Source organism: Myodes glareolus, chromosome 16 (genome assembly GCF_982192425.1).
Source record: "Myodes glareolus chromosome 16, mMyoGla1.1, whole genome shotgun sequence".
In the NCBI taxonomy this organism is placed as follows: domain Eukaryota; kingdom Metazoa; phylum Chordata; class Mammalia; order Rodentia; family Cricetidae; genus Myodes; species Myodes glareolus.
Genome location: NC_142041.1, coordinates 6,883,087 through 6,910,847, shown reverse-complemented (window position 1 = coordinate 6,910,847; position 27,761 = coordinate 6,883,087). Strand labels below are relative to the sequence as shown.

Sequence of the window (27,761 nt, the reverse complement as noted above, 5' to 3'; positions counted from 1 at the left end):
TACCAACTTAACTGAATCGCCAGCCGCCAAGAACCTTATCTTAGACTGATCGCCTTGCTCGCTATTGACTTCAAGTTTGACTTAATCCAGCAAGCTATTCAGAACACCAGTGGGGAGAAGAGTGACTTGACAAAGCAGAGAGCACCAAGACAGAGCTGAGGATTAACTGTCACTGACTTCTTATTCAAGTGCCCTCTCATAAATTCTCAGCGTATCTTGAACAGATGATTGCCTTCGGCTATCCCCAATCCCAAAAGGACGCCCTTTACAAAACTGTCTTCTTTCCACCTCTTCTCACAATAGGAACTAGGGAAAAGATGCCATGTGTTTGTACAAATACAGTAGCCTTTAAAATTATGATCTAGCCAGACATGGTGGTGCAGACCTTTAATCCCAGCACTCAAACGGCAGAGGCTGGCTGATCTCTGTGAGTTTCAGGCCAGTTTGGTCTATGCAATAAGTTCCAGACCAGCCAGGGTTTATATAGATCCTGTCTTAAAAACAAAAATAATACTCTAATGGATTTTGGCCCTAAAAAGGTAATCAATGAATGCTTTAAAATTTCTATTGTCCTCAAGGGTCTGTACTAGAACACAGGTACGTAGATAGACATAGTACTTTATAATCTAATATCTTAGTTTGACTTCTTTCTATAGCCGTAATTAAGACTTTGACCAAAAGCAACTTAGGGAGGAAAATAATTATTTCATCTTACAATTTTCATATCATACTATATCACTGCAGAAAGTCAGGGAAGAACTCAAAGTGGGAACCTGGAGGCAGGAATTGAAGCAGAAAACATGGAGGAATGATGCCTCCGGCTTTGCTCAATCTACTTTCTCATACACCCAATCAGGAGGATGGGCCCATCCACCTCCATCACTGGTGGCACACTGCTGTGAGATAATGTTCTTGTACACTGTAAAGATTTGTCACTCGTTAATAACAAGCCTGAGCTAATAGGCCAAACAGTTTATAACATAAGCCTCTGTGTGTTTATTTGTGACTAAATGGCTATGGGACCAGGCAGGACAGAAACTTCTGTCTACAGTGCATGCCTTTAGTCCCAGCACTCGGGAGAACAGGATCCAAAGCTACACAGAGAAACCCTGACTCAAAACAACCCACAGGCTCTCCTATAGCTGAATCTGATGAAGACATTTTCTCAGTGAATTCCCTCATTCCAGATGACTCCAGTTTTTGTTAAGCCGACAAAAATCAGTACATCTAGTAAAGAAAAGGAAGGCTTGAACATAAAGACATTCAACAATAAAAATAAATTTCATTTTTGTTGCTGTTTTGTGATATGGGAGTCCCCTCTGTGTGTTGCTTGTATTGGTTAATGAATAAACAAACTGCCTTGGCCTAATAGGGCAGAACTTAGGTAGGCAGAGAAGACAGAACTGAATTCTGGGAGGAAGAAAGCAGAGTCAGGGGATGCCATGGATCCACGGCCGAAAGTAGACGTGCTAAAACTTTTCTGGTAGGCCATGACCATGTGGTGATATATAGATTAATAAAAAGGAGTTAAATCAAGATGTGAGAGTTAGCCAATAAGAGGCTAGAGCTAATGGGCCAAACAGTGTTTTAATTAACAGTTTCTGTATGGTTATTTCGGGACTAGGCTAGTCGGGCGGCCGGGACAAACAAGAGGCCTGGCTCTCCTTGTAACAGTTTTCTTTTTTGAGACAGGGTTTCTCTATAGCCTTGGCTATCTGGGAACTCACTCTGTAGACCAGGGTAGCCTCAATCTCTGCTTCTGCCTCCTGGGTGCTGGAAACGACAGGTATGTACACCATGTCTGACTAAAACTGAAAACTGTCAAAGGGTCTAGGGGCCCAAAGTCAGAGAAACAGATAAGGTCCTTACTGAGTCAATTATCTGACCTGAAGGCCTACATTTTCAGCCTGGCACAACATTAGTTTTTGTTGTCTTCTGGGGAATTTAACTACACTCCTAAAAGAAAGTACTGCAAATCAATTCAGAAACTGCTTTGAAAATAATAGGCTCCATAAAATTTTCCTTTTATTTCCTTTAGAAAAATCTCAAGTACAGGCCTATAAAACTTCTAAGATGACAGTTGGTGGAAGCCTTTAATCACAGCACCCGGGAGGCAGAGGCAGGCGTTCTCTATGAGTTCAAGGCCAGCCTGGACTCCAGAGAGAGTTCCAGGACAACCAGAAATGTTACACAGAGAAGCCTTATCTCAGGAAGAAAAAAAAGCAAAAAACCAAAAAACTTCTAAGAAATAACTGCCAATAAAAATCTAATAGATTATATATGGTGGTGCATGCCAATAACTCCAGCACTTAAGAGGCTAAGGCAAGAGGGTAACAAGTTCAAGGCAAGTCCTGACCTAAGCAAGTTCCAGGTCAACCTTTCTATTAATGAACTCGTTTCTTTAAAAAAAAAAAAAAAAAGGGCTCAGATCAAAATCACAGAAACAAAGGTAAAAATACATCTAACAAAAATATCAAGGTCTTACATGCAATTTCCAATATACTGGCTAATTAAAGAAAGAAATACCTGGCATTGCATCTCCTCAGTTTTGATTTTCAACCCAGCTGTAGAACTCTCAGTTTCTCCATTCACCATGCCTGGTTCCATGGCCAGTAAGTCCAGAGTTCTCATAGTGTGAACATACAGATCCTTCTTTAATTTCAAGGCTGCTTCCAGGACCAAAATAGAATCAGCAGCTTGTTCTTTTAGCTACAAAATTCAACACACAAATGAAATTGTAACAATAGCAACTGATTATAATAACCAAAACATTTTTTACAGAATATTTAGTAGCTTCATGTACTAAAACAGGGGATATTTCAACAGGTACAATTACTTGCTGAAGTAATAATCTTAACTATTAAAAATGCAGTACATTCTGTTGTAACGTTAGAAACAAAATACAAGAAACATCTGCACTGTTTGATTTTAATTTACACTTCCCTGTGCAAAGCTGGATTACTAAGCACCACACAGCAACAATACGACACAGGCTTTTTGCTTCTCTATTCAAAACATTACAAACCCTACTGTGCATTTGTTTCACAGAGGTATGATTTTTTTCTTTTATTCCTACTTTTTGATACTTATGCCCTACCTTCTTCAGAACACTTTGATGTTAAATACTTACAGAGATTATACATAATTTACAGATAATCTCCCATTTCTTTTACATTGAGGAGATTAAACAATAAATATGGGGTACTGGAGAGCTGGCTTAGCAGTTAAGCATGTATTGCTCTTCCAGTGGGCTTGAGTTTAAGTCCCAGAACCTACATTAGGTAACATACAACCACCTATAACTCCAGCTCCATGGGGATCTGGCACCTCTGGCCTCTGTAGACTCCTACACTCATGCACACACAGACACAGACAGACATACGTACAGTCACAAACAAATGAAAATACTGAAAATCTACGAATCATTACAAAAGCCCTCTGGGGTAGCATGTAGCACACAGCTCAGAGGCACAGCACTGCGCACCATCAGTAGGCCTTAGGCTTGAGCCTAGCAAATACACAGGCACGCATTCAAGATTTGCTGTAATTTTCTGACAGTCTTTTGTTTTCCACATTTGTTGTGAATTTTTTAAATTAATTATTTTAAATCCCAGCCACAGTTTCCCTCTCTCCTCTCCTCTCAGTCACTCCCTGTTATGCTACAAATTTTGATAACTACAAAGAGTATAAGGTCATGGAAAAACCAACTTTTTTATTTTCTTAGCGTTTCTTCTTTTTTCTTGAGACGGGTTGGCCTTCTAATGTAGTTGAGGGTGAGCTTGAATGTTTGATCCTCATGGCTTCACCTGCCCAGTGCCACACATACTGCTGCCAGTGTATGCAGTACTAGGTCTCAAACCCAGGGCGTTGTGCAGGCTAGATGAGCAATCTACCAAATTACTTATGTTGCCAGCCCTGTTTGTTTTGTTGATAAGCCCTCATGTAGCCCGGCTAGCCTCAAACCTGCTACAAACCTGAGGATGACCTTCAATTCCAGATCTTCCTCCAGAGTTGTGGAACTCAGTGTATGAAACCACATTTGGCACTGTATGTATGACCATATGCACACACGAGTGCATACATGTCAAGGCCAGAGGGTGATGGTGGAAGTCTCTCTCAATTACTCTTCATCTTAGTTTCTGATAAGACACAATGAACCTGGAGCTCACCAATCCAAGTAGATAAACTACCTAGTGAGTCCCAGGCACCCTTTTGTCTCCATTTCTCCAGTGGGGGACCACAGACAGGCACACTAATACATCTGGCTTTTACACGGGAGCTGAGAATCAACCTCAGGTTCTTTGCTTAAACAGCAAGAGCTTTACCAACTAAGCCACTTCCTGGTCCAATAAAAATCATGTGATGGTGGTGCACACCTTTAATCCCAACACTCTAGGAAGAGACAGGTGGATCTCAGTGAGTTCAAGGCCAGCTTGATATACAAAGAGAGTTCCAGGACAGTCAGGACAGAGAAACCCTGTCTCAAAAAACCAAAAAGAGGAAAAAAAACCTTGACAATGTTAGCTAAGCGTAACACGTCTTGAACAATGTCTGTTAAAATATCATGAACTATTCAACAAAAGAACTAACGATAAAGTATTGTGCCGACAGTGTTGAAAACTGGACAATTTAGGCCAAGTATTGGTAACAAGTGTCTGCAATCCTAACACTTGTGAGGCGGAGGTAGGATGATAATGAATTGAAGACATCTTGGCTACGTGGAAAATTTGAGGCCAACCAGGGCTATGTGATAAGGCTGTCTCATAAAAGCAAAACACACACACACCTTCTTAAATGCTTACAGCAAAGCCCACCCCTGTGCTTAGCTCTCTGTAACACCCTCAAGCTAAGATCAGAGACGCACCTCTCCCTGCTACCTTGACACTGCAGTGACTGCCAGTACTCACCACTTTCAAAATGTTTTCTGTTAGCTCCTTTTCCTGCTGCATCTGATTCATGCTAAAAGAACAAAGATGCAAGAGCACTGAAATACAATTCTCAAGACAAGACTGTAGAAGTCTAAATTTAAGACTATCATTCTTCAGCATGAAACTTAAATTTTTTAAAATGATAACAGCTAACAGGTATTTTTGTTTAAAATGATAACAGCTAACAGGTATTTTTGTTTGTTTGTTTGTTTAAACAAATAAAAGCACGGATTATTATGATGATCATTAATTTACCAGGACCTCCTCAATTGCTTTACATAAAACTCCTAACCTTTCCTTTAGGAGTAAAACTAGCTAAGCATAACACACACCTATAATCCCAGCATTTGAGCAGTGGAGACAGGAGGACTGGGAGTTTCAAGGCCAATCAAATTACAAAACTCTATCAGCTCCTATTGGAAGAGGAGGGAGAAAGAGGAAGGAGAAAGGAGGAGGAGGGAAGGAAACAAAAAGAGTAATAGAGTTTATTGACAACAAAAGCTCATTTATTTAAAGAAGAGCCAACAGAGGGGGCTAGAAAGACACCTCAGTAGTTAGAAGCACTGGCTGTTCTTCCAAAAGACTGGGGTTCGGTTCCCAGTACCCACATGGTGGCTCACAACCAACTGTAATCAAGTACCAGGGATCCGAATCTTCTTGCCTAAGACACCAGGCATGCACATGGTGCAATTACACACATGTAGAGAAAATTCTCAGCAATATAAAAATAAAATTAATTTTATTAATTTTAATCTTTAAAAAAAGTAGACATAGAAGCTGGGCATGGTAGCACAAGTCTTTAATTTTAGCACTCAGAAAGCAGAAGCAGGAGGATCTCTGCAAGTTCAAGACCAGCCTGGTCTATATTAAGTTCCAAGCCAGCCAGAGCTAAATAAATAGTGAGATCCTATTCAAAAATACCAAAAATAAAAATAAAAAATAGCAATAAAGAATGTGTCACAGTACAAAGAATTGTGTTATTTTTTATGTCCTAGCATGTTACTGTTACTTAAATACTGGCAGTTTCCTCGAGAGGTAAGTTTTTAAAGGTTCCGCTCCCCAGATGGCTCTTCTGGGGTATACTGCTGACCTCTGGGAAGTGAGAGAAGTAGCAGGTGGGCAGAACAATGGAGTGTGCCCAGGGGTAATTATTAGCCCTGCTCCACCCTTTCTTCCTTGGCATCCCAGCTCATGAAGTAAAAATCACCTGCACTGACAGAAGCTTCCTTTGACTGCAGCTTGACCCAAGTCCCAAAGAAAGCAGTTAACCATTCAGACCTAGGCCATAAGTAAGTCTATTCTGTTATGAAGTGTAAGCAAGCAGTTCCACTCATGTCCAGTAACTATGCTGTCCAGCTCCCAAGTGGGATGAGCTGCCACCAAGAATTTATGAACTGGATTTAAATCTCCATATTCCATCAAGCTTTTGTCATGAACTTTGTACTGCTAACACTAATATTAACTTCTCCAGGTACAAAACTAATACACATGAAAGACAACTTAGTTATATGGAAAAATTCTTCACAGTCACACCTCCAAGCCCTAGCTCCACGCAGGCCCTCCATCCTCTCTCTGGACAACATCCTTAAATCACAATGAAAGACGCCCCAAGGAAGGGTTGTCACAACTCACACATTTAATTGAGGAGGCCCAGGTTTTGCCTGTTTGACAGGAAAGCTGCTTTGAACAATTGTTCTAATTGCCCTAAAGAAAAGACAGGGAAACAATAAAAAGTCAGTTCAATCATAACAAGTATAATAACTTAATAAATGTAAGATTTCATCCCCAGTTTCAGCAACATGCTTTTTGTCTACATTGCCATACATAAAATGTTTCCACTTCCAGGTGTACAGTTCCAAAGATGCCTAGAAAGATCCCTGAACAAAAGGAAATCCTCAAAAGCATGGCCCTGAACGGCAGCATGCAAGGCAGGAGGCTGCTCACCATCTGTTGTAGAGGAGGATTGCCATGGCTGTGGTCGGGGGGAGGGCTGCCAGGTCCATGTCCACATGCCTGGTCCCAGGAGGGACTTTACTGATGCACAGCAGCTCGTTCAACAGCATGTTCAGCACCGGCACAGACAGGCTTAGGGGAAGCAGAGAGGCATGTCTGCGTGTTAGCTGCACAAGCCACAGAGAAGACGAACCCCTACTATGAGTGGAAATAACTACGCTGTTCAAGGATCGCATCTGCAGATCTATCTACCTGGTAGATTCAAGACTTTTTCCTGTGGGCTTACACAATACAAAAGTGGCAAAACCCATACTGAGCACATACCACACACCCTTAACTGTTCAACTAGTGATCAGTCTTTCATGTTCACTCTTACCTACGTCCCAAATTTAAAGATTTCAGATCCCATCTAAAATGTTTACCTTTCCTTTTTTCAAATAGAGGCCTGCTATGCAAAGCAGACTGGCCTCAAACAGGCAGCTGCCCGTCTTGGCCTCCAAGGTGTTGGCTTAACAGGTGTAGCCACTACACCTGCAAAAAGTGAATTCTTGACAAAATAACTATAAATTCTTCAGAGAAATAATTTAAATTCCTAGTATTCCGGAGGCAGTCATATAAGGATGTCTCAGTTTGAGGGCAGTCTGGTCTACAGATTGAAACTTTGTCTCAACACTAACACCACCCATCACCACCCCACCCCACATCCCCCAAAAAAAGAAGAAAAAGAAGCAATCATTTACATTTGATTATCACCAAATAACCAATAACATTACTGCTGGGTGTAGCCAATAGCAGCTTATTTGTCCTGGAGGTCAAGGATTCAATTCCCAGAACCAGAAAAACCCAGCAGGTGTTCAATTTTCCAACTGTCTCATATAAGCCATGTGTGCCTTAACACTGCATACATTACCATGGAGAGCCATGTCTCCTGGACACTATTACTGCACCACACACACAGTCCCACAAGATAGCAGAAGCCCAAAGCCATCCTTCACTGCAGACCTGGAGACCAGTCTGGGCCTCAACCACAAAATAATCTATTTACTTTTTAAAAAGCTGTATTTAATGCTGAAGAACATATGGTGGAAAAAATGTTTTGAAAGACTATGCTGAATGAAGTATAAGCTGCAGGGTGGGGACACTCACCTGCAAGGCAGAGAGGGAAATGAGGGCAGCCTGGGCTGCACAGTGAACTCATGCTTAGACAAAAACATTTAAGACATTATAGATTATTAGGGTAGAAAACTGCCAACCGCGGCTGGAGAGTGGCTCAGTGGTTTTGAGAGCACTGGCTATTCTTAAAGAGGACCCAGGTTCAGCTCCCAGCACCCACATGGTGGTTCACATCAGTCTGTAACTCTAGTCCCAGGGGATCCGAAGCCCTTTTCTGACTTCCAAGGACACCGGGCACATATGTGGTTCACAGACACACATGCTGTCAAAACACCCATATACATAAAATAAATTAACTAATTAAAATAAATAAAAAGGCCTTGTGGTGGTGACACATGCCTTTAATCCCAGGGAGGCAAAGGCAGGCAGATCTTTGAGTTAGAGGCCAGCCTGATCTACAGAATGAGTTCTAGGATAGCCAGAATCACACAGAGAAATCCTATCTTTAAAAGAACCAACCAAACAAATACACAAACACACGTGTGTATGCATGCATATGTGTCTATGCGTGTGTGTGTGTGTGTATGCACACACACACACACACACACACACACACACATATATATATAGAGAGAGAGAGAGAGAGAGAACTGGAAACAAGCTAAATTAGTGTCAGTGAGGAACAGTTAATAATACTGTGTGGTGGTTCATAGGAGAAGTGGGGAATTGAGACTGGTTCTTGCTAAAAGGCTCAGGCTGACCTTAAACCACTGGTTCTTCTACCCTCAGTTTCCCAAGTGCTGGGATTATGAATTACACACCACCATATCAAACTAGTTAATATTACATTACTCGAAGAAATAAATGAAAACATTATACAGGGTATGATAACATTATTTTAAAATGTAGGAAGTATGATATGAATAATCCCAGCATGTTGGGAGGGAAAAGCGAGATCCTCCTCAGTTACATAGCCAGTTCAGGGTCAGAGTGGGCTATACAGATCCTCTGCATACTGGAGAGGCTGTTAAGTGGTCAGAGCACTTGTTACTCTTCCAGAGGACCTAGATGGGTTCCCAACACTCATACAGTGATTCATAACCATCCATAACTCCAATTCAGGGAATTTGACCTTCTGACCAACGAAGGCACCAGGCACTCACATGGTCACACACAAATGTGCATGTGAAGGTCAAGCATTCATATACATAAAATAAAGAAAATCTAAAAAAAAAAATGTTCAAATTAATTTTCTCAACAAGCCAGCAGCATGCCTTTACTCCCAGCAATGGGCGGCAGAGGCAGACAGATCTCTGTGAGATTGAAGCCCGTCTGGTCTACAAAGCAAGTTCCAGGACAGCCAGAACTGTTACACAAAGAAATCCTGTCTCAAAGAAACCAGTAACAATGATGATAATAATAATAATAGTTTTGTTTTAAAAAACTAATAAAAATTGAGGAAGGCTGGCAGGCAGCTTAGTGGCAGTGTGTCCCTAGCACTACTGAGGTCCAGGTTCGGTCTCTGGCACTGTAAACAAGACACTGGGCAAACGAGGACAAAGATTACCCTAAAATGTTACTTCCATCTTTCTAAATTCTTCAGAGTTTCTTTTTTTTCAATTATGAGAGAAAGAATGAAAGCAAATAACTTTCCAACCACAGCTGTGAAGGCACTGGTTTGTAAGCAAATGAATGCCAAGTCCAGCAGTAATGCTAACTGTGGGGAAGAGGAACTGACACTAACCAAACTGTCTAATAGTAAATCATCCCTCACATCCATCACTAACTTCCACTCGGTGCCTCGATTATTTACATCAACTGAAACATTAGTAACACTTACAGTCTGGATTTTCTCCTGTTACCGTAACTCAGGTAATAATTAGCTTGGTCTACAGCCTCACAGTAAAACTTTGCCTAGGACCTCTGAGGCCCTGACTTCACTTTCCAGTAAGAGGGAGGGAAGTCCTTCCTTGTTACTGACAGAAAACATCTAAACTTTACAGGTGGTTCATCTACTATTCAAATGATCCTGTCAATTCCCTGCTTTGTCTGGGCTGGACGGTGTGAGTAAGCCCATGCTGTCCAGTTTGGTCTCTAAACTGGGGGCTCCCGGGAATCTACTGCCTTTGTCTCAAGATGCTGCAGCTATACACATGTCTAGTTTTAAACATTTTCTTATATCTTTTTTAAAATGTTTGAATATTTGCCATGAACATGCAGAAAAATAATTGAAGTCACTGTGAGAAGAACACTAGCAAACAGACAGAAACAAAGGCATCTACAGTGTCCAGTGGAATGCTACTCAAACTTCCCACCTTTTCTCCAGGATGTCTAAATCCCACTTCAAATGTGCAGCAACCTTAAGAGCAAGAAGCTTCAGGATTCGGTTCCTCTTGTTATCAGGCGGAGGCTGGACTTGGTTTTGCTCATTAACTGAAGGTTTAGAAGCCTGCTCCAAAAACTGAACAATAAGCTGAACTGGTGCGGGATCTAGGAGTTAAAAGAAAAGGAAATTAATTCTTAGGTTTCATTATAAACATGCAAAAGGAGTCCCTGTAGCGGGTGCTTGGGGGCTGTCAGTTCGAGGGCTGGGGGTGGGGCAGGGAAGGGAAGAGGGACACAACACTGCTGAAACTTCTGGAAGACTAGTAAAAGGGACAGTTGCAGCTCAGTGGTTGCCAGTTTCCCAGGTATGCAAGAGGGTCTAAGTTCAATTCCCAGTACGGGAGGGAGGGAGTGGGAGAAGGAAGAGATCAAGAAAGTTAGTTCAGAACAAAGCATTTCTCTCGAAGAATTAAAGGTTCCCAGTTCACCCTAGGACCAGGGCTAATTAGAGGAAGGAAATGCGGGCTGCAGAACTACTGTTCTGACAACTAGGGTCTTTTATTTAGTTATGTCTGCCGCTGTTTCCCACAATGAAAAGTAGAGGCTAATGCCTCTTAGATTATGAAGACTTCACTAAGTAAGGTAAGTGATATAAAAAGCTAAGTAGAGGCTTGGTACCCTGCAAGCCCTAAACAATGTGCCGATACGAAAGCTCTAATAGCACTGCAAGCTTTAAACAATGTGCCAATAAGAAAGCTCTACACGTAATAAAACTGCCTACCTAACGATGCCAACTTTTCACAAAGTAGTCACCTACAAATAGGGCCAAATTTGCATAGAACTGAGCAAACTAAAGCTTACGTGCTAACTTTCCAGAAAAGCCAGGAAAGAGGAAAACAGCCCTTACCCAGTAACATTCATGCAAGCACTGGTATCCCTACCCAACAGCCGCCTGGCGACTGCACAGCAGTTCCTGCCTTCGGGGTTTTTTATTTTATTTCATTCGGGGTCCAACAGTGAAGCAAGCGCACAATGCCCTGGCTGAGTAGACAAAAACCTAAGGCTGGGGTTCACTCCGAGCTCGGCAGCGCCAGACGGATGGCTTCCGCCGCTCTCCCCGCACGGAGCCAGGCCCCGGGGCCGTGCGACTGCAGCGACGCGGCCCCTGCGTTGGCCGTGAGGACCACGGCAGACGGGAGAGCCTTGTCTGGAGCTCTCCTCAGACACCCGGCGGCGGCAACGCCCGCGGTTCGGGCACCGTGCAGCCGGGCTCAGCCGCGCCCGCCAGGCCGCAGCCGCCGGGAACCGCAGCCGCCGGGGACCACGCCCGCCCGCCGCCCGCAGGGGCCCGCTCACCCGGGCAGGCTTTGCGCAGATGCTTCTCCAACAGCGACTCCTCCAGCAGGAACTCGAACCAGCAGGTCTGCGGCGGGGTGCAGGGCCGGCTGGAGGTGGCCGCCTCCCGGTCCGCCGCCTCCGCGCTCATCCTGCCCCCGCCGCCGCCGCTCCCAGCGCCTCCCGGCTCCAACCTGACCCCCGCCTGAGGCCTGGGTCCCCCACCAAGATCCGCCCGGAATGCCCGGACAGCTAGCACGACTCAAGATGGCGGCGGGCCTGCCCGAGAGCCCCGCCCCGGATTCGCGACTCGCCGCGCTCTCGACCAATCGCTGCTGGAATTCAGAGGAAAGGGGCGGGAGCAAGAGATCGCTCCGCCCCCATGCTGCCATGGCGTTAGCTTGCGACGAAGCTCGGCTCTCGAGGGGCTTTCCAGGTCCACTGTGTGCTCCTCACTGGGAAAATGAAGCGACTTCGATGGCTTCGTATTCAGAGAAACGGAACCAGATCTAGTTGTTTTGTCTATGGTGCTTTACCTTTCTGAGATTCCTTCCAACGTACCTCTTCGCCCCGTTTTCCAACAGGAAGAGCGCAAGCAGTTAGATGCAACTTGTCTGCGACTTCTCTGGAGTCTAGGTGTTCAGGACCTAGTTAATGCTGCACAGATCTCCTTTCCGGCGCAGTAAGCCCTACGTTGACATTTGCCGCCATTCTGTCCCCAACAGAACTAAGGAGCAAAGCCTGGTGGGGCCGCCTGAAAAACCCTGCACTTGGGAAGCAGAAGCCCAAGGGTCCCTCAAGTTGGAGGACAGATTCGTCCTCATAGTGAGTTCCTGGGATCCTGGGGGCTGAACTTGAACCTGAGTAGATCTTATTGACTCAGCCTCCCTAGCGCTGAGATTAGAGGTCATCACGTTCCTTGTGGGTTCTTTGTGGGTATTTGTGTGTTTTGTTCTTATGCTTCTTTAAGAAAATAAAACAGAATATGTAAAACCAGTCTATAAATATTCTGGGGGTGGATCTTATGTCCTTTAGGGAATAGTTGAATGGCAGGTCTTTGCAACCAGGCCCAACTTTGCCATAGATTTTCTAAAACAGCAATAAATTTAAAACTATTATGTCAATGCCTTAAGCTTCTGTCTTGCATTACTTGTAGACAGTATCTCACTGGCAGGAGAAATGAGAGAGAGAGAGAGACAGAGAGAGAGAGAGAGAGACCTGTTACCCAAAAAAATAGCGCCACCACTGATTGCCACATTGAGCCACAGCCGAGTTTCTGAGTCATTTGAGTCATTTCGCCTTTAAATGGCAACTCCACCCTGCTCCTTTAAACTTTTAAGTTTAAAACCTACAGAGGCAGATAAGATTGGTAAAGAAAATGGCTGGACAGGCACATCTATGTTGACATTTTCAGGTTGCAGAGAGAGAAAGAGGGAAGAATGCAGCCCTCCTGGCAGTGGGAGTCCGCTACCTGGGCCTCGGGAGAAACAGTCATAGGAACCTCTTTCTCTAGCTTTCAAGTCATAAACTTTCACGTGATTAAAAACACACAACGAGCGCACCGGTTTATGGTGTGCTGCCGTGGGCCATGCTGGAGGAGCAACGAGTTGCAATTGAAGTTCCAGGTGTCGCCCATCAGAAGGGAACGCTCTTAGGAGCCAATCTCGGTTAGGCAAGGCCTGGGGACTGCAGATCCTGGAATGTCTTTTACTTCTGCTGCGCATGTTCTCTGCGGCTCTCTGTCTCCCGCATCTAGAACGGCGTGAGTGACTAGGGAGCTCTCCACTGCCTGTGTTATAGTATGTCCCAGTAGCCCAGCTAGCTTAAATTCTTTTAACCTTAATGTTGGGAGATGTGTTCACAGGTCACAGAAGGCATTACAGCTGAAATAAAGCTTTGAAAATAGCAAAATTAGACTGAGATGTTTTTGTTAAATAACTTTGCAGCGAAAAACCAAGAAGACAACCTAAAGTTTTAGGAAGGCACAGAGTTGAATGAGGAACTCTTTAACGTCAGGGAACAAGAACAAAGCAACCCAATTATTACTGGCTGACGGACTCTCCTTGCTAGGTTTGATTGATGACCAAAGGTGGTGATTAATTACTTATACCCTTTTAAGTCCTCAATCTCCTGATGTAAAAACTATTAATGATTAGCTGTGTACCCTAAAGATTTAAAATAGAGCTGACTGATTCTTTTTCATATATAAAAGTTTAGGTTTGTGATTTCTTTAAGATTCCTTATATTGGGGCTGGAGAAATGACTCAGCGGTTAAGAGCACTGACTGCTCTTCCAGAGGACCCGGGTTCAATTCCCAGCACCCATATGGCAGCTCACAACTGTCTGAAGATCCAGTTCCAGGGGATCTGGCACCTTCACACCAATGCACATAAAATAAAGATAAATAAATCACAAAAGATTAAAAAAAGATTCCTTCTAAGATTACCTTTCAGGATGAGTAATAAAGTAATTGGCTCTTTCTTTGTAACTGCAAAACACAGTCTGCCAGTCAAAGACCTGACAGAAATACCTTGCTTGCCCACACGGTTAATCTATAACAAGTTGCCTGGGTATGAATGCATGTGGATTCCTGGGATAATTTGTTTTTTTCCTGTGATACATAAAATGTTTAATCACGTGAGGGAGATGAAAAGCATGTTTTTACCTATAATCATTCACTTGAAAAATGGATTGCAACTGTTTTGACTCTTGTATTACCTGGAATATTCTGTTGGGGTATAAAAGCTATAAAACAACATGAGATGGGAAGGGATATTAGAGAGAAAAAAGGAATAGAAATAAAGAAGGAAAACATCAAGAGAGCATGTGAGTGCTTTTTTTCCCTCATGCCCCCGGATAGAAAAGTTTAGCCTCGCTGACTCCATGGATTCCTGCCAATGCCGGGTGCTGCTGGAGGTTGGTGTGCTTTTTTTAGGACTGGCTCTCAGAAGTTTCCTCTGTAGCTAGAGAGGCATCATATCACTAGTCAATCACAGGTCCTATTTGCTATTCCCCCCTCCCCATGCTGTGAAGTCACAGTTGTCAAAGGCAGAACCACCCCGGCATAAGCTAAGTCTCTAAAGATTTTTCTATACACTTTTGAAAATGAAGACATATGTAAGCGTGCTAGCAAATAATGTGATTTCTTCCAGAAATCTTTTAACAATTATCTTCCCAAGCCTGGCATAGTTGTGCACACCTATACTCCCGGCATCTGCAGCTGTCAGGTGACTGGTGAGCTAAAGAGCAGCCCTGGCTACATAGTAGAGCCTGTATCTCAAATTACAAACAAAATCAGAGAATACAGATCTTGGTCCCCCACCCCTTGTTTTTTTAAGATTTATTTTTGGAGCCAGCACTCAGGAGGCAGAGGCAGGTGGGTCTCTGAGTTCAAGGTCAACTTGGTCTACTTAGTAAGTTCCAGGACAGCCAGGGCTGCACAGAGAAACCCTGTCTCAAAACAAGATTTATTTTTGGCTTAGAAGTTAACACTGGCCTCTCTTCCATGGTACTCAGGATCAATTTCCAGGCACCTACGTGAGCGCTCACAAAAGTCTGTAACTGCAGCTCCAGGGTATCTGGCACCTTCTTGCTCACTCAGGCTCCAGGTTCACTTGAATGGCACAGACATGCAAGCAGGCAAAACACCCACATACATAAAAGAAAATAGTTGAACATTGCTTTTCATTCATGTATGTGCACCCTGGAGGTATAAGACTATAGCAGATCTCCTGGAACTGAACTCCAGTTCTGGACAGGAGCAGCGAGCACTCACAGAGTCTGACTCGTACTGGAAGTTCCTATGTAGATCAGGCTGGCGTCAAACTCACATATCCTCCTAGCTCTGCTGCCTCGGTGCTGGGATCAGGGCCACCATGCTCAGCTCAAGAATAAAGATCTTAAATACTGCCCACAAGTGCTACTGGCCCACCGTCCTGGTTAGTTTTATGTCAACTTGAAGTAAGTAGTGTCATTTGGGATCCTCGGATGAGAAAATGTCCCTATAAGATTGCTGGTAAATCTGTACTACATTTTCTTGATTCGTTATTGACGTGGGTGGGCCCAGCTCCCTGGAGATGGTGCCTACACAGACCCCCAGATCCTGGATGGTATAAGGCCTCTGCATCAGCTCCTTCATAGGTAGGTTCCTGTGCTGTTTGAGTTCCTGTCCTGATTTCCCAGAGATTGACTGGGCTGTGGATTGTAAACTGAAATAAATTCTACTCCCACACACACTTGTTTTCGGTCATGCTGTTTTATCACAGTCATAGAAACCCTAAGACAGCTCCACAGAGGGTCCCTCAATGGCCTTTGTGGTGGTTTGAATGAGAATGGCCCCCATAGGCTCATATATTTGAATCTGTGGATCTCAATTGGTGGAACTGTTTGGGAAAGATTGGGAGGTGTGTCCTTGGTGGAGTAGTGTGTAGCTGGAGGTAAGCTTTGAGATTTCTTTTTTCTTTTTTGGTTTTTCAAGACAGGGTTTCACTGTAGCTTTGGAGCCTGTCCTGGAACTAGCTCTTATAGACCAGACTGGCCTCGAACTCACAGAGATTCGCCTACCTCTGCCTCCCGAGTGCTGGGATTAAAGGTGTGTGCTTAATCCTGATCCGCCAGTGTCCTGGGACTGGATCTGTGCCTGGCTTCTGCTCCCGATGGAGCTTGTTTCCTCAGGCCCTCTCTGTCTTAGGTTTCTGGGTTAGACTCTTAGCACTAAAAATTAACTAAACATTAGAAGACTAATTAATAATCTTTGGTTTAGACTCATTCTATGCAGCCTATATTAAAGAAAATGCACAATGTGGAGAGGAGTCACCAGGCTGTCAGGGGAAACTAGAAACTTAGGTGTTGAAACAGCAGCTTCAGCAAGCACCCACTAACCAAGAGCTACCTCCCTTTAGCAAATAAACACGAATTAGGAGGGACTCAGCTCTAACTGGGAACTCCAGGGTGGTTGTAACCAGGCTAGAAGTACGAAACTTCTAAAGCCCTGTCAAACTCTAGCCACTCAGAAGTTGCTGACTCCCAAGAGAAGGAATCATCTGACCCAAAGACACACAGCTTGTTGCCTGGAATACAGTCTATAGTGTTTTTAGCCACAAGCCTCCATCAAACTAATTAAAGTACTCAGAGCCCAAGACAAGCTATGGTGGACCCTGGACTTAGAAGTTGGAGCCGAGGCTGTAGCTCAGTGGTAGATCACTTGGTTAGCATGTACGTGGTTCTAGGTTCAAATTACTGTGTTATCCCCTTTATCGCCCCCCAAAAACCAAAGTCAAAAGTAAGTTAAAAAAAAAAAAGAAAAAGAAAAGAAAAGAAAACGAAATAGAGAACCTGCTCTTGCCTACCAGCACCCACGTGGTGGCTCACAACCATCTGTAACTCCAGCACCCACATGGTGGCTCACAACCATCTGTAACTCCAGCTCTAGAAAGCACTGTGTCCTAACTGTACACATGTGGTACAAAGACATACATGCAGGCAAACACTCCTCACACACATAAAATTTAAAAAAAAATAAATAAGAATTTTAAGAGGAAGTGGGTCTATAAAGAGGAGAGAATGATGTAGGTATGCAAAGAGAAATACAGAAAAGGAACCAGGCTTAGCTCCTCCAGGAGAAGGTAATAGCCTGAAAATTTATTTAGTCTCCACTGTGAACCCCACATTAGTAATGTCCACAGCAGTGGTTCCCAGCCTATGGGTCACGATCCCTTTGAGGATTAACTGACCCTTTCAAAGAGGTTGCCTAAGATCATTGAAAAACACAGACACTGATATCAGGATTCATAACAGTAGCAAAATTACATTTATGAAGTAGCAACAAAAATAATCTTGTGGTTGGGGTCACTATAACTATGTTAAGGGAATTGTGTACTGATATTTCATTTGTATTTTAATAAATGAAGCTTGCAGGGCTGGAGAGATGGCTCAGTGGTTAAGAGCATTGCCTGCTCTTCCAAAGATCCTGAGTTCAATTCCCAGCAACCACATGGTGGCTCACAACCATCTGTAATGAAGTCTGGTGCCCTCTTCTGGCCTGCAGGCATACATGTAGACAGAATATTGTATACATAATAAATAAATATTTTTAAAAATAGTCACATTTGTTTTAATAAATAAATAAATAAATCTTGCCTAAAGATCAGAATGCAAAACAACCACACTGGTCACCCACATAGGCCAGGCAGTGGGGGCATACTCCTTTAATCCCAGCGGACACACTAGTTAGTCATGGAGACCAAGCAGTGGTGGTGCATGCCTTTAATCCCAGCACTACAGAGGAATATAAGGTGGGATGAGACAGAAACTCTCTCCTTCAATCTGAAGATTTCACAGAGGTAAGGGCTCTCTATTGACTTTTCTGATATTCAGGTTGAACCTCAATATCTATCTCTGGGTTTTTATTATTCAAGCTACAAATGGCACCCAACATTTGGGGTATGAATTCACACACACACACACACACACACACACACACACACACACACACACACACAAAGTCTTTTAGGTACAGGCTGGAGCTGCACATGGGACTCCCATCCCATCAGGCTAGGCTTTCTTTACTTTTCCCCCCAAGCCTCTGAGCAAGTTTGGGATTTTCCTGTTGTAGTCTCTCTGAAACAATCTCCAGCTGCTGCCCTGACTCCAGTGAAGCACCTGGGCCCCAAATGCCACAGGACTCATCCGCACAAGACTGCCTCGTAGGCTGAGAATTATTATAAGTAGGCACGGTGAAGGCAAATCCTTCTCTGTCCTTTTCTTGTACAGGCATAGTGAAGAAACAATCTTTTAAATCCATAACTATAAGAGGCCATTCTTTTGATAATAGAGAAAGCAGAGAAATTCCAGATTGTAGAGGGTCCATAGGTTGAATTGCTCTTAGATCTGTCACCATTCTCCATTTACCAGATTTCTTTTTAACAAACATACAGAATTCCAAGGGCTGGTTGATCATCTATTTGCTCCTGTACCAGCTGTTCTAGAGCTTGCAACTTATCTTCAGCTAGAGGCCACTGCTTAACCCACATTTGTTTCTCAGATAACCATTTTAAAGGCAAGGCTGTTGCTACCTCTGAAGGTTTGCTAGTTGCTTTGTGTTCTTGTACAGTCTGAATCGCTAGTGACCTTTGTGTATAGTACCTTATAATATCCTTCCCAGAATTATGAGTTTTTGGGACTGCAGGAATGTTAATCTGGGTATTACACTGCTGCATCAGGTCATGACCCCATAAATTCACTGCAATATTAGCCACATATGGCCTCAGCTCTCCTCTCTGTTCTTCTGGCCCTATGCAATCAACCCATCTTGTACTTTGTTTCACTTGAGATAAGGCTCCAATTCCTGGTAATTGAACATCTTCCTCTTGAAGAGGCCAATTTGGATGCCACGATTTTGGAGTAATGATACTCATGTCCGCACCTGTCTACCAAACCCACAATTGCAATGCCATTTTTACGCACTCTTAGCTTTGGTCTTTGATCATTTATAGAAGTCTGCCAGACTACATGTTTCATATTTCCTATTGGAACTTTTAAAAAAATAGTTATTTATTTATTTATTTATTTATTTATTATGTATACAAGATTCTGTCTGTGTGTATGTCTGCAAGCCAGAAGACGGCACCAGACCTCATTACAGATGGTTGTGAGCCACCATGTGATTGCCGGGAATTGAACTCAGGACCTTTGGAAGAGCAGGCAATGCTCTTAACCACTGAGCCATCTCTCCAGCCCCTCCTATTGGAACTTTTGACTCCATGTTTATTCCATCATCTAGAACAGTATGGTTTGTTTGTTTTGTTTTGTTTTGTTTGTTTTTTGGTTTGTTTTTACAGAAGGCTCTGGATTTTTTAATTTTCTTGGTGAGACATGTCCTCCACACTGACTGGGAATGACTGGACCACTCTTGACTTGGGAGCCTGTGAGAGGTCCCCCAAGGAGTTTCCCAATGGTATCAGATTGCGTTGTCTGTCTTTTGTTAATCTGCATTCATTGCTCCAATGTTGGACTTTGCCATACCTTCTACATATACCTGAAGGCTAAGTTCTCCTATATTTGTCATTCCCAGAGGAGATATTATTCTTAGAAATTCCTTGTCTACAATCCCTTATCAGATGTCCTATTCTACAATTAAAACATTTGGCATTTTGATGTCTCTTCATACCTTTGGAAATTGCTTCTCCTACCCAAGATTCAGTATTATAGTCAAATGTCTCAATGTTCATTGTATGCAGAATCCATTCATCCATTGGTGCTGATCTAACTTTTAAAGGCCCAATTATCTTTTTGCATTCTAAGTTGGCATTTTCAAAAGCCAGAGATTCAATGAGTACTCATCTAGCATCTGGGTCTGTTACTACTATTTGTACACCCTTAGTTAATCTTTGTAAAAAAATCACTAACGACTTCTATCTGGCCCTGTTTAACCCTGGTATAGGATTCAATTCATTTTCTTGATTCTTGAATCCTGTCCCAAACATTTAAGGCTGCTTTGTGGTGTAGGGACAAGAATTGTTCATCGTAAAGCACTTGAGCCTACGGGTCAGCACAAGTGCCCTCAACAAGAATTTGGTCTTAGGAAGTCTCAGGCCTTTTGCTTTTCCCTGTTGTTCTAAAACTTTAGCCTCTTCCCTGAAATAATATTTAAACATCAGTTGAGGCCCGTCATCCAGGACTGCTGAAACTGAAGCCAGTCTTGTGGCATGGCTTTAATGCTAGAAGCCTATGTCTTTATCATCTCCCTAACAAATGTGGAATGCAAGCCATAAATTACAACAGTTTACTTAATTTCTTTTAGATCATTCATTCCTATAGGTATCCATCTACCATCTTTGGATCTTTCTGGGCCTTTAGAACTTGATGCTTTGTCAGGGTAGATTACAGGGTAGGAAGCTAAAACCCTGCATACGTCATCTCTGACAGGTACTGGGGATGTTAAATCCTGTCCTTGTACCTTCTTTCCCTGTTTATCAGCTCCAATAATTTCCTCAATCTTTTCAAATCTTTTTACTACTGTCTTTTATAAAGCATGAATCTCCCGGCCTATATATATCTCTAATGATTTAATTGAGGCACCTAACCTCTGGTCCTCATTCTGCACATGTGATTCCAAGGTCTGAAGTTGTTTCTTTAAAGATAACATCTCATCCTTGGATATTGTTTGGATAGTGTGCAGATTGCCTTCCTGGAGAGATACTCTATCTGCTAATCTATCATAACTTTGTTTTTTAACGAATTTTCATTGTCAAATTCAACAGTATAAATTCTTTCAGATAATTTCTCAGTGCCCTTTGACATGGATTCAATTTTGTCTGTCAAATTAATGTTACCCTTTTCCATAGTATTTTTACAGCAACTTTTGAGTTTTGATGGTATTAATCCTGTCAACTAGCTGTTCATTATTAGTCTATAAAGACTGTATCATTCTAAAAGTGCCTCATTCTTGGCTCTGTTATCAAACAATTTTATTAAGGATATAATATGAAGAAAAAACTGAGTCCCAATATCCAATGGATGTATCACAAAAAAAGGCACTAAAATTCTCTGTGGTAATATTATCTGCCATTATAAAACTTTCAAGTTTATCGATTTACTAACTAATAAAATATTTACCTTATGTTATATTATGAGGTCTGGTAAATTGTTTTAGGTGTAATAATCTTAATTCTCTAGCAGATGTTGTGGTTGCAGAGTCACAGCCAGCGGTGCAAACTGGTGGTGCTATGAACAGTCCTGAGCCACTTTAATTTTCTCACCTTGGTGCTGGTTAAATACTGAAAAATATGCTTTGCTTGACAAATTAAAAGCAATTAAGTCAATTTTGTATGTGGCGGGGGGGGGGGGGGCAGGGAGAGATGTGCATAAGCTTGGGAAATTTCCAAGTCGCCGCAGGCACTTAGCTCCGCTGTGGTGGTGGTTTATAGAAAACCCACTTAGTAGACAAAAGCAAGCCATGTGGGTGGGGGTGGGAGATGTTTTGGGCTGTGGACCGGTTAGGCCTTTAAGCCAGTTCACCCAGTAGGTGTGGAGTTCGAATCCACGTGGGCCAGAGGATGGCAGAAGATATAAAATAATCCCACACTAGTTCAGAATTATGTATAATAAAAGGCTATATATTTAGGGGAGACTCACAGATCACTGTCCTAGATCACAATCCTCTGCATGAACAGGGAACAGGAACAGAGTCTAACAGCCAGAAGAAAGAGAGAGCATGCAGGCTTCACAGCTGCCATTTATTGTATACAAGACCACGCCCAAGTGGGTTGGTATCTTAAAGGCTATTGGCTGAAGGGGTGGAAGAAGCTCTCACAGCTACGGTACACGTAAATGAGTGAGTTGTATGATGCATTAATTATATCTCAACAAACTTAACAAGGAAGTTCAAGTATGAGAAAGAGACAGCTTAAAATTCTGAGAGGTTTTATTAAGACAAAATGAGGTTAAACGAGCACAAAAGAACTTCATTACTGATAAAAGGATACTAATGTTACAAAATCTGGAAAAAAAACTATTTCTAGGAAACTCTTTTAAAGTATTTGTATTTACTGACATTTTACACATTTTTGGCAACGTAACATAGTTGCAGGAAGAACACAGTTACTCTAAATACACACACTGTAGACAGGACTCAGAGACCACCCACACCTCTATTCATTGTTAGCAGCTGAACGAGGCATTGGCTTAAAACAGAGAAGGGTATTATATTAGATACTGAAGGTTTATGTTATGCCATTATTTCATAAAATATAGATAACAATCACAAGTAAAGTGTATTTCTCATAGAATTGCACACAGTATTCTACATGTCAAGATTACAATGTTACCATTCTAAGAGACAGAAGCAGAAACAATGCAATGAAACCTTTATACTAAAGTCAACACATTTGGCTCCGACATGTACATTTTATTACAAAAGCAACTTTGTTATTTAGAAAATAAGATAGCATATATATTCCTTTGTAACATTGCATCTAATCTTATTTAAAGCATTAACCTTATACATTAAAAAAAACTCAGTAATTTAAGTAAGAACTTGTTTGATTTTTCTTGTAATTTGCACAGTCAGAAATCTTTTTTTTTTTTTTAAGACAGGGTTTCTTTGTATAGCCTTGGCTTTCCTGGAACTTGCTCTGTAGTGCAGGCTGGTCTCCAACTCACAGAGATTCTCCTGCCTCTGACTCCCAAGTGCTGTGATTAAACGTGTGTGTCACCACCACCACGCCAGAGCCAGAATTCTAGTACATATTGAGTCTAAACGGTATTAGCAAATGACAACAACAGAGATTCTGCATTTAACTTTTGGATTTTTTTTCTTTACAAAGGGGCTCATGCAACCCAGGTTGACCTCAAACTCATTTATGTAGCTGGGGATGATTTTGAAGACTTGATCCTCCTGTCTCTATCTCCCAAGTGCTGTGATTACAGGTGTGTACCACCAAACACAGCAAGACTAGAAATGTTAAAAGATGGATAAAGAAAGAAAGGCTACACTGATATAAATTAAAAAGTAATTACTAGCTTTAAAAAAGGTTCCTACATATACAGAATTAGTAGCACATGTCCATGAAATATTCATGCATTAAAAATAAATTTACCAAAAGATCGATTTACATAGAACTGTTAAAAATCCGCCAACTGAAAAAAATACTTTTATACAAAAAGAGGCATCAAAAAGTATTACCAGTTCAAAAATAAGAGGCCTCAAAGATTTCTCAAAACTAATTTAGTAACAGAGTTATACAAGAAATTAATAATCTATTCGAGGCATATTTTTCAGCCCAAATGGTTAACACTTTGACTTCTTTTTCTCCATTGTTTATTGACTGAATCTGGCTGGTATGGAAGAGTCAGAACGCTGAGGTGACCGGCAATCTGGGTTACTGTCGGGAAAGAAGTGCCTGTGTGCATGCGTGTGCCGAGTCAGGGCTGAAGACTGTATGACTCTGCCAGTACAATGCCCAACACCAGGATGCAGATGCCAGGTCATAAGAAAAGTACTAAACTCGCAGAGCCCGTATCACATCCCTAACAACTCAGTCTCTCTTCGCGGACTACTTGGCGCCCGAGAGGCTGAATGACTTAGTGAGGAGACTGCACATTCCGGACACGGATTTGCTCATTACTGAAGCTAATGGTGACAGTGCACAGTGGGGTAAATCTCAAGGAAGTGCTCTACCGTGGGACTTCCTCCTCAGCCTTCCTCTATTTCACCAATGTACAAAAAGTTACCAATAGTGGCTGATATAAAATATCAAATTTAGAAATAAAGACGATAAGGCACTTATTTCGATAGGTTTGTTACATTAAGAGCAAAATGTTTTGTTTCTTTGAGGAATTCCTTCCTCCCCAACCCCACAAGCTCTGTTCCTGCACTGCTGAACCTGACGGCTGCGAGGCGCCCAGTTACAACTACTTGCAGATTTTTTCACTTGTTCTATACGTTACTAAGTAAAAAGTTAAATGCTCTCAGCAATTAATAGTTTTCTAGTGTTGGTGACAGTTAAGATTGAAGTAATTCAACTTATCTCTCATACCTAACATTTTATTCTTCTCTTTCCTTCATTTTTGTCTTTTTTTCGGTAGTGCCAGGGACTGAACTCAGGGCCTTGTACCTGCTACCCGAGCCCTCTGCCCCTGACCTACACAGTCACAGCCAATATAATCGCTACAATAAAGCTTATGTCTCTGTTTCAGTTGATTCTGAGGGAAAATTTAATTATAAACTTTAACTTTTTTTTTTTTTTTTTTTTGGTTTTTTGAGAGAGTCTCACTCTACAGCTCTGGCTGTCCAGGAACTCACTCTGTAGAGCAGGCTGGCCTTGAACCCAGAGGTCCACCTGCCTCTGCCTCCTCAGAGTTGGGGATGAAAGAGTACACCATATGCCTGGGACTAACTATAAACTTTTAATTAAGAAATTCTTTGTGTCTATTTAAGAAATATATTGACGGGAGCAAAGCAAATTATTATTTCAGGAAAAAAAAACAGAAACTAAAATACCACACACGTTACCATGTCAGTAAAAATTCAATTGAATATTTCATATTACAAGGGAAACAGGGTTTGTACTTTCCTTTACAGTATGTAAGCTGCTTCCGCATGGTTTTGTTTTGCTTTGTTGTTGTTTGTTTGTTTTTTGGTTTTTCAAGGCAGGGTTTTGCTGAAGCTTTGGAGCCTGTCCTAGATCTAGCTACTGTAGACCAGGTTGGCTTCAAACTCACAGAGGCCTGCCTCTGCCTCCCAAGCGCTAGTTAAAAGCGTGTGCCACCACCGCCCGGCTTGTGCATGATTTGATCCTAAGAATGACCAAATGGCTACTCACTGTGTACTGTGTACTTGAGCACTGGTCATTTTTCACAAAGCCTGATGCTAACCACTACTGACTACCAAGGTGCTCAGCGTCAGCCTGAGACGCCCGGCCCACAACTGCTTTCTGTCGTGAAAATAAGAAGGTAAAAGAGCGGACAGACCCACTGACGCTAGACCAGAGGGATGAAAATGTCAGTTAGGCCCCACAATGGTAAAGCATCTTAAAGTTACTGTAAGTGCACATACCTGAAAAAGAAAAATATATCTGTACATATCTACTACAGAAAGAAAAGAGATTATTTTCCTCCTAAAGTACTGATTTAGAGTTCTGAAAATGTAACTTCTTAGGACGCTAACAAATAAGGTAGAGACCTCAACAACTGTCTAACATAAGATTAAATACTCATTTCAGTCAAACCGTTTCTCCACAGGCTTCACCTTCCTCAATCTCTTTAAAAAGCCAAATTAATCTACAATTCCTTTCTTCTTCTCCTCCCTGAAACAGCTTCCCCATGTTCCCTGGTTGCCATGGAGCTCAGAGACCTGCCTGCCTCTGTTTCCCAGTGCTGGGATTAATGGTGCGAGTCACTGCCCTGGCTTAGAATTTCTTTTAATGATAAAAAAATGCAAATACACAAAGGAATATTAGCATTTGTACTGTGAAATGGTGAAGTTTTATTTAACCCTCACTTTGCTCTCACTGTTAAACATATAATGTTTCATAAATAACACCTCTTCATTGGCTATACTTTGTAACCAGGTGGTTTAAAGGCGTCTGCAACACCTCCAGAAAACGATGCCCATGGCAGTGTACATATCACTACTGTGACAGTGTTCATTATTTTTACTTCATACGTTCATAGAAAACATGTGATTAGACTGCATACTCCACCATCACAAAAACGTAAAATTCTTTGAAATGTCCACACATACGTATGTATATGGGTGTACATATGTGTCCATACACACACACACACACACACACACACATAAATATATAAACAAACACAAGTTGTTGTTTTAGCATGATTAAATTGTTAGCCATTTAATGGGCATAAGTGAGAAAGGTAATCACTTAATAGCCATGGAATAATTAAAGTGCTAATTCATCCTATGTGTTGTTAAGAATATGCTAGATCACTCGAGCAGCAGATGACAGGAACAATATAATAAAAACAATCACTTTCCCTTATGTTATTTCCCTTCTAATTTAAATGTCACATATCTTTAACTAACATTTAAATTATTTTTAATTGTAAAAAATTCACATGTTACAAACTTGCTTTGTGAATTTCCTCTTCTACTATAGACTTAAATCACATTATGTACTTATTAAAAATTATGCTTTTGAAGTAAACACTGACCTTGAAAAATATCCAAATGAAAGATCAATATTATGATAGCTAAGCTTCATGAGGAGATAGTAAGGAAGAAAGCTGTCAGGAAGATTGCCGTGGTGGATCTGACACTTTACTCAGACAGCGACATCTCATCTATGTCAAACAAAACCCTAAACCCAGGAACCAGCAGCAGGCGTGGGTGCAGCAGCAGCAGCAGTTCAGACATCCACTCCGCCGCAGGACACCGTGCAGGGCCAGAACCTGCATGTGACTTCAAGTAGCAGTCTCTGCAGCGAAGGCTCTGCTATTCTCAAGACTGGAAGGAAATCACAGTGTTGACTTTATACACAAAGTAGGACCTGTTCCAGTACACACGAGTGAAGTAGTTCACATATGGAGAATAGTTAATCTTGACCTCGTGACAAAACCGTCCGTACTTTGAAAAGGTTAATTTGTTGTCTTCTTCACAAAGCACCTATCAAAAAATAAGAAACAATATAAAAAAACTTACTAAATTTTTGAGGAATATAATCCTTGTACTAGTATATATATATAGATATGAAAATTATCATTGCTAAATATGACTATAAAACACCTCAGGCTGTTTAGCAAATTTAAGCCTTTTTCCTATGTCTTCATGACCACTGAATTCCTGAACTCTGATTGAGAAATAAGCATAAAATACTTGCAGTTTGTAACGATTTAATACTAAAATTTAGCTGCCATTGTTTCTATCACCTGTCACCAGTGCTCTGAAGAACTCACACAGCTTCTAAGGATGAAAAATTAACATACCATCCCCCCCATGCAGTCACCTAGCAAGCACACACGTGACATTGCCTAGTGTTAGGCTTTTACATTCCCATCTACAGTGCTCACCACCACAGCACAACTAAACCTAAGTTCTGTGGGTTTTCCATTATATTCGTGTGTGTGTGAGGGACGGGGGGACACAACTTTTAGAAGTGCTAGGGATGAACTCAGGTTGTCAGGCTTGGAAACACAAACCTAACCCACTAAGCCAGTCTGCTGCCCCATGCTTGCTTGTGTCTGTAATATTGTATACCTATTCCAGACCCCAGACAACCAACGCCAATAGAAAAGTAGCTCAAGCCCATGCCTGGCAACACATGAAAGAAAGAGCAAAGAGGTGGGCTCCAAAATAACATAAAGGCAACTTGATATGCCATGCTTTATTGATACCCATGGGAGGCCTGCCCCTTTCTGAACAGAAGCAGAGGAGTGGATTGGGGAGGGGGGTGTGCAACTGCAGTCGAAATGTAAAATAAAATTGAAAAAAAAAATCTATCACCAGTAAACCAAATCACATTATCAAGTACCCCTGAGAATATTCAAAATATACACATAAGTAAGTTTACAATGCAAGCTTCCTGGGTCATGAAGAGATGAAAATGGGAAATATGTTAAAGATTTATTTTTATTTCATGTGTGTATTTT

General features: G+C 41.9%; 2 protein-coding genes across 4 annotated transcripts in view; both read right to left on the bottom strand.

Moving 5' to 3' along the window:
* Ints8 (integrator complex subunit 8) overlaps window positions 1–11,963 on the bottom strand; it is a 52,068-nt gene extending 40,105 nt beyond the window's left edge. The window contains exons 1-6 of one of the 2 annotated variants that reach the window (XM_085677012.2): window positions 11,676–11,963; window positions 10,310–10,484; window positions 6,873–7,013; window positions 6,561–6,632; window positions 4,908–4,959; window positions 2,527–2,709 (exon numbers count right to left, since the gene is read on the bottom strand). In XM_085677012.2, the coding sequence (XP_085533138.1) occupies window positions 2,527–2,709; window positions 4,908–4,959; window positions 6,561–6,632; window positions 6,873–7,013; window positions 10,310–10,484; window positions 11,676–11,805 (753 nt within the window). In that variant the 5' untranslated portion in view covers window positions 11,806–11,963. The remainder of the gene's footprint in view (window positions 1–2,526; window positions 2,710–4,907; window positions 4,960–6,560; window positions 6,633–6,872; window positions 7,014–10,309; window positions 10,485–11,675) is intronic. The other variant, XM_085677011.2, reaches the window with a different exon arrangement.
* Window positions 11,964–22,059: 10,096 nt separating this feature from the next.
* The window catches only part of Dpy19l4 (dpy-19 like 4), a 60,802-nt gene continuing 55,100 nt past the window's right edge, over window positions 22,060–27,761 (bottom strand). For both annotated transcript variants that reach the window (XM_085677009.2, XM_085677010.2), the window contains one exon: window positions 22,060–26,778. In XM_085677009.2, coding sequence (XP_085533135.1) covers window positions 26,614–26,778 — 165 coding nt within the window. In that variant the 3' untranslated portion in view covers window positions 22,060–26,613. The remainder of the gene's footprint in view (window positions 26,779–27,761) is intronic.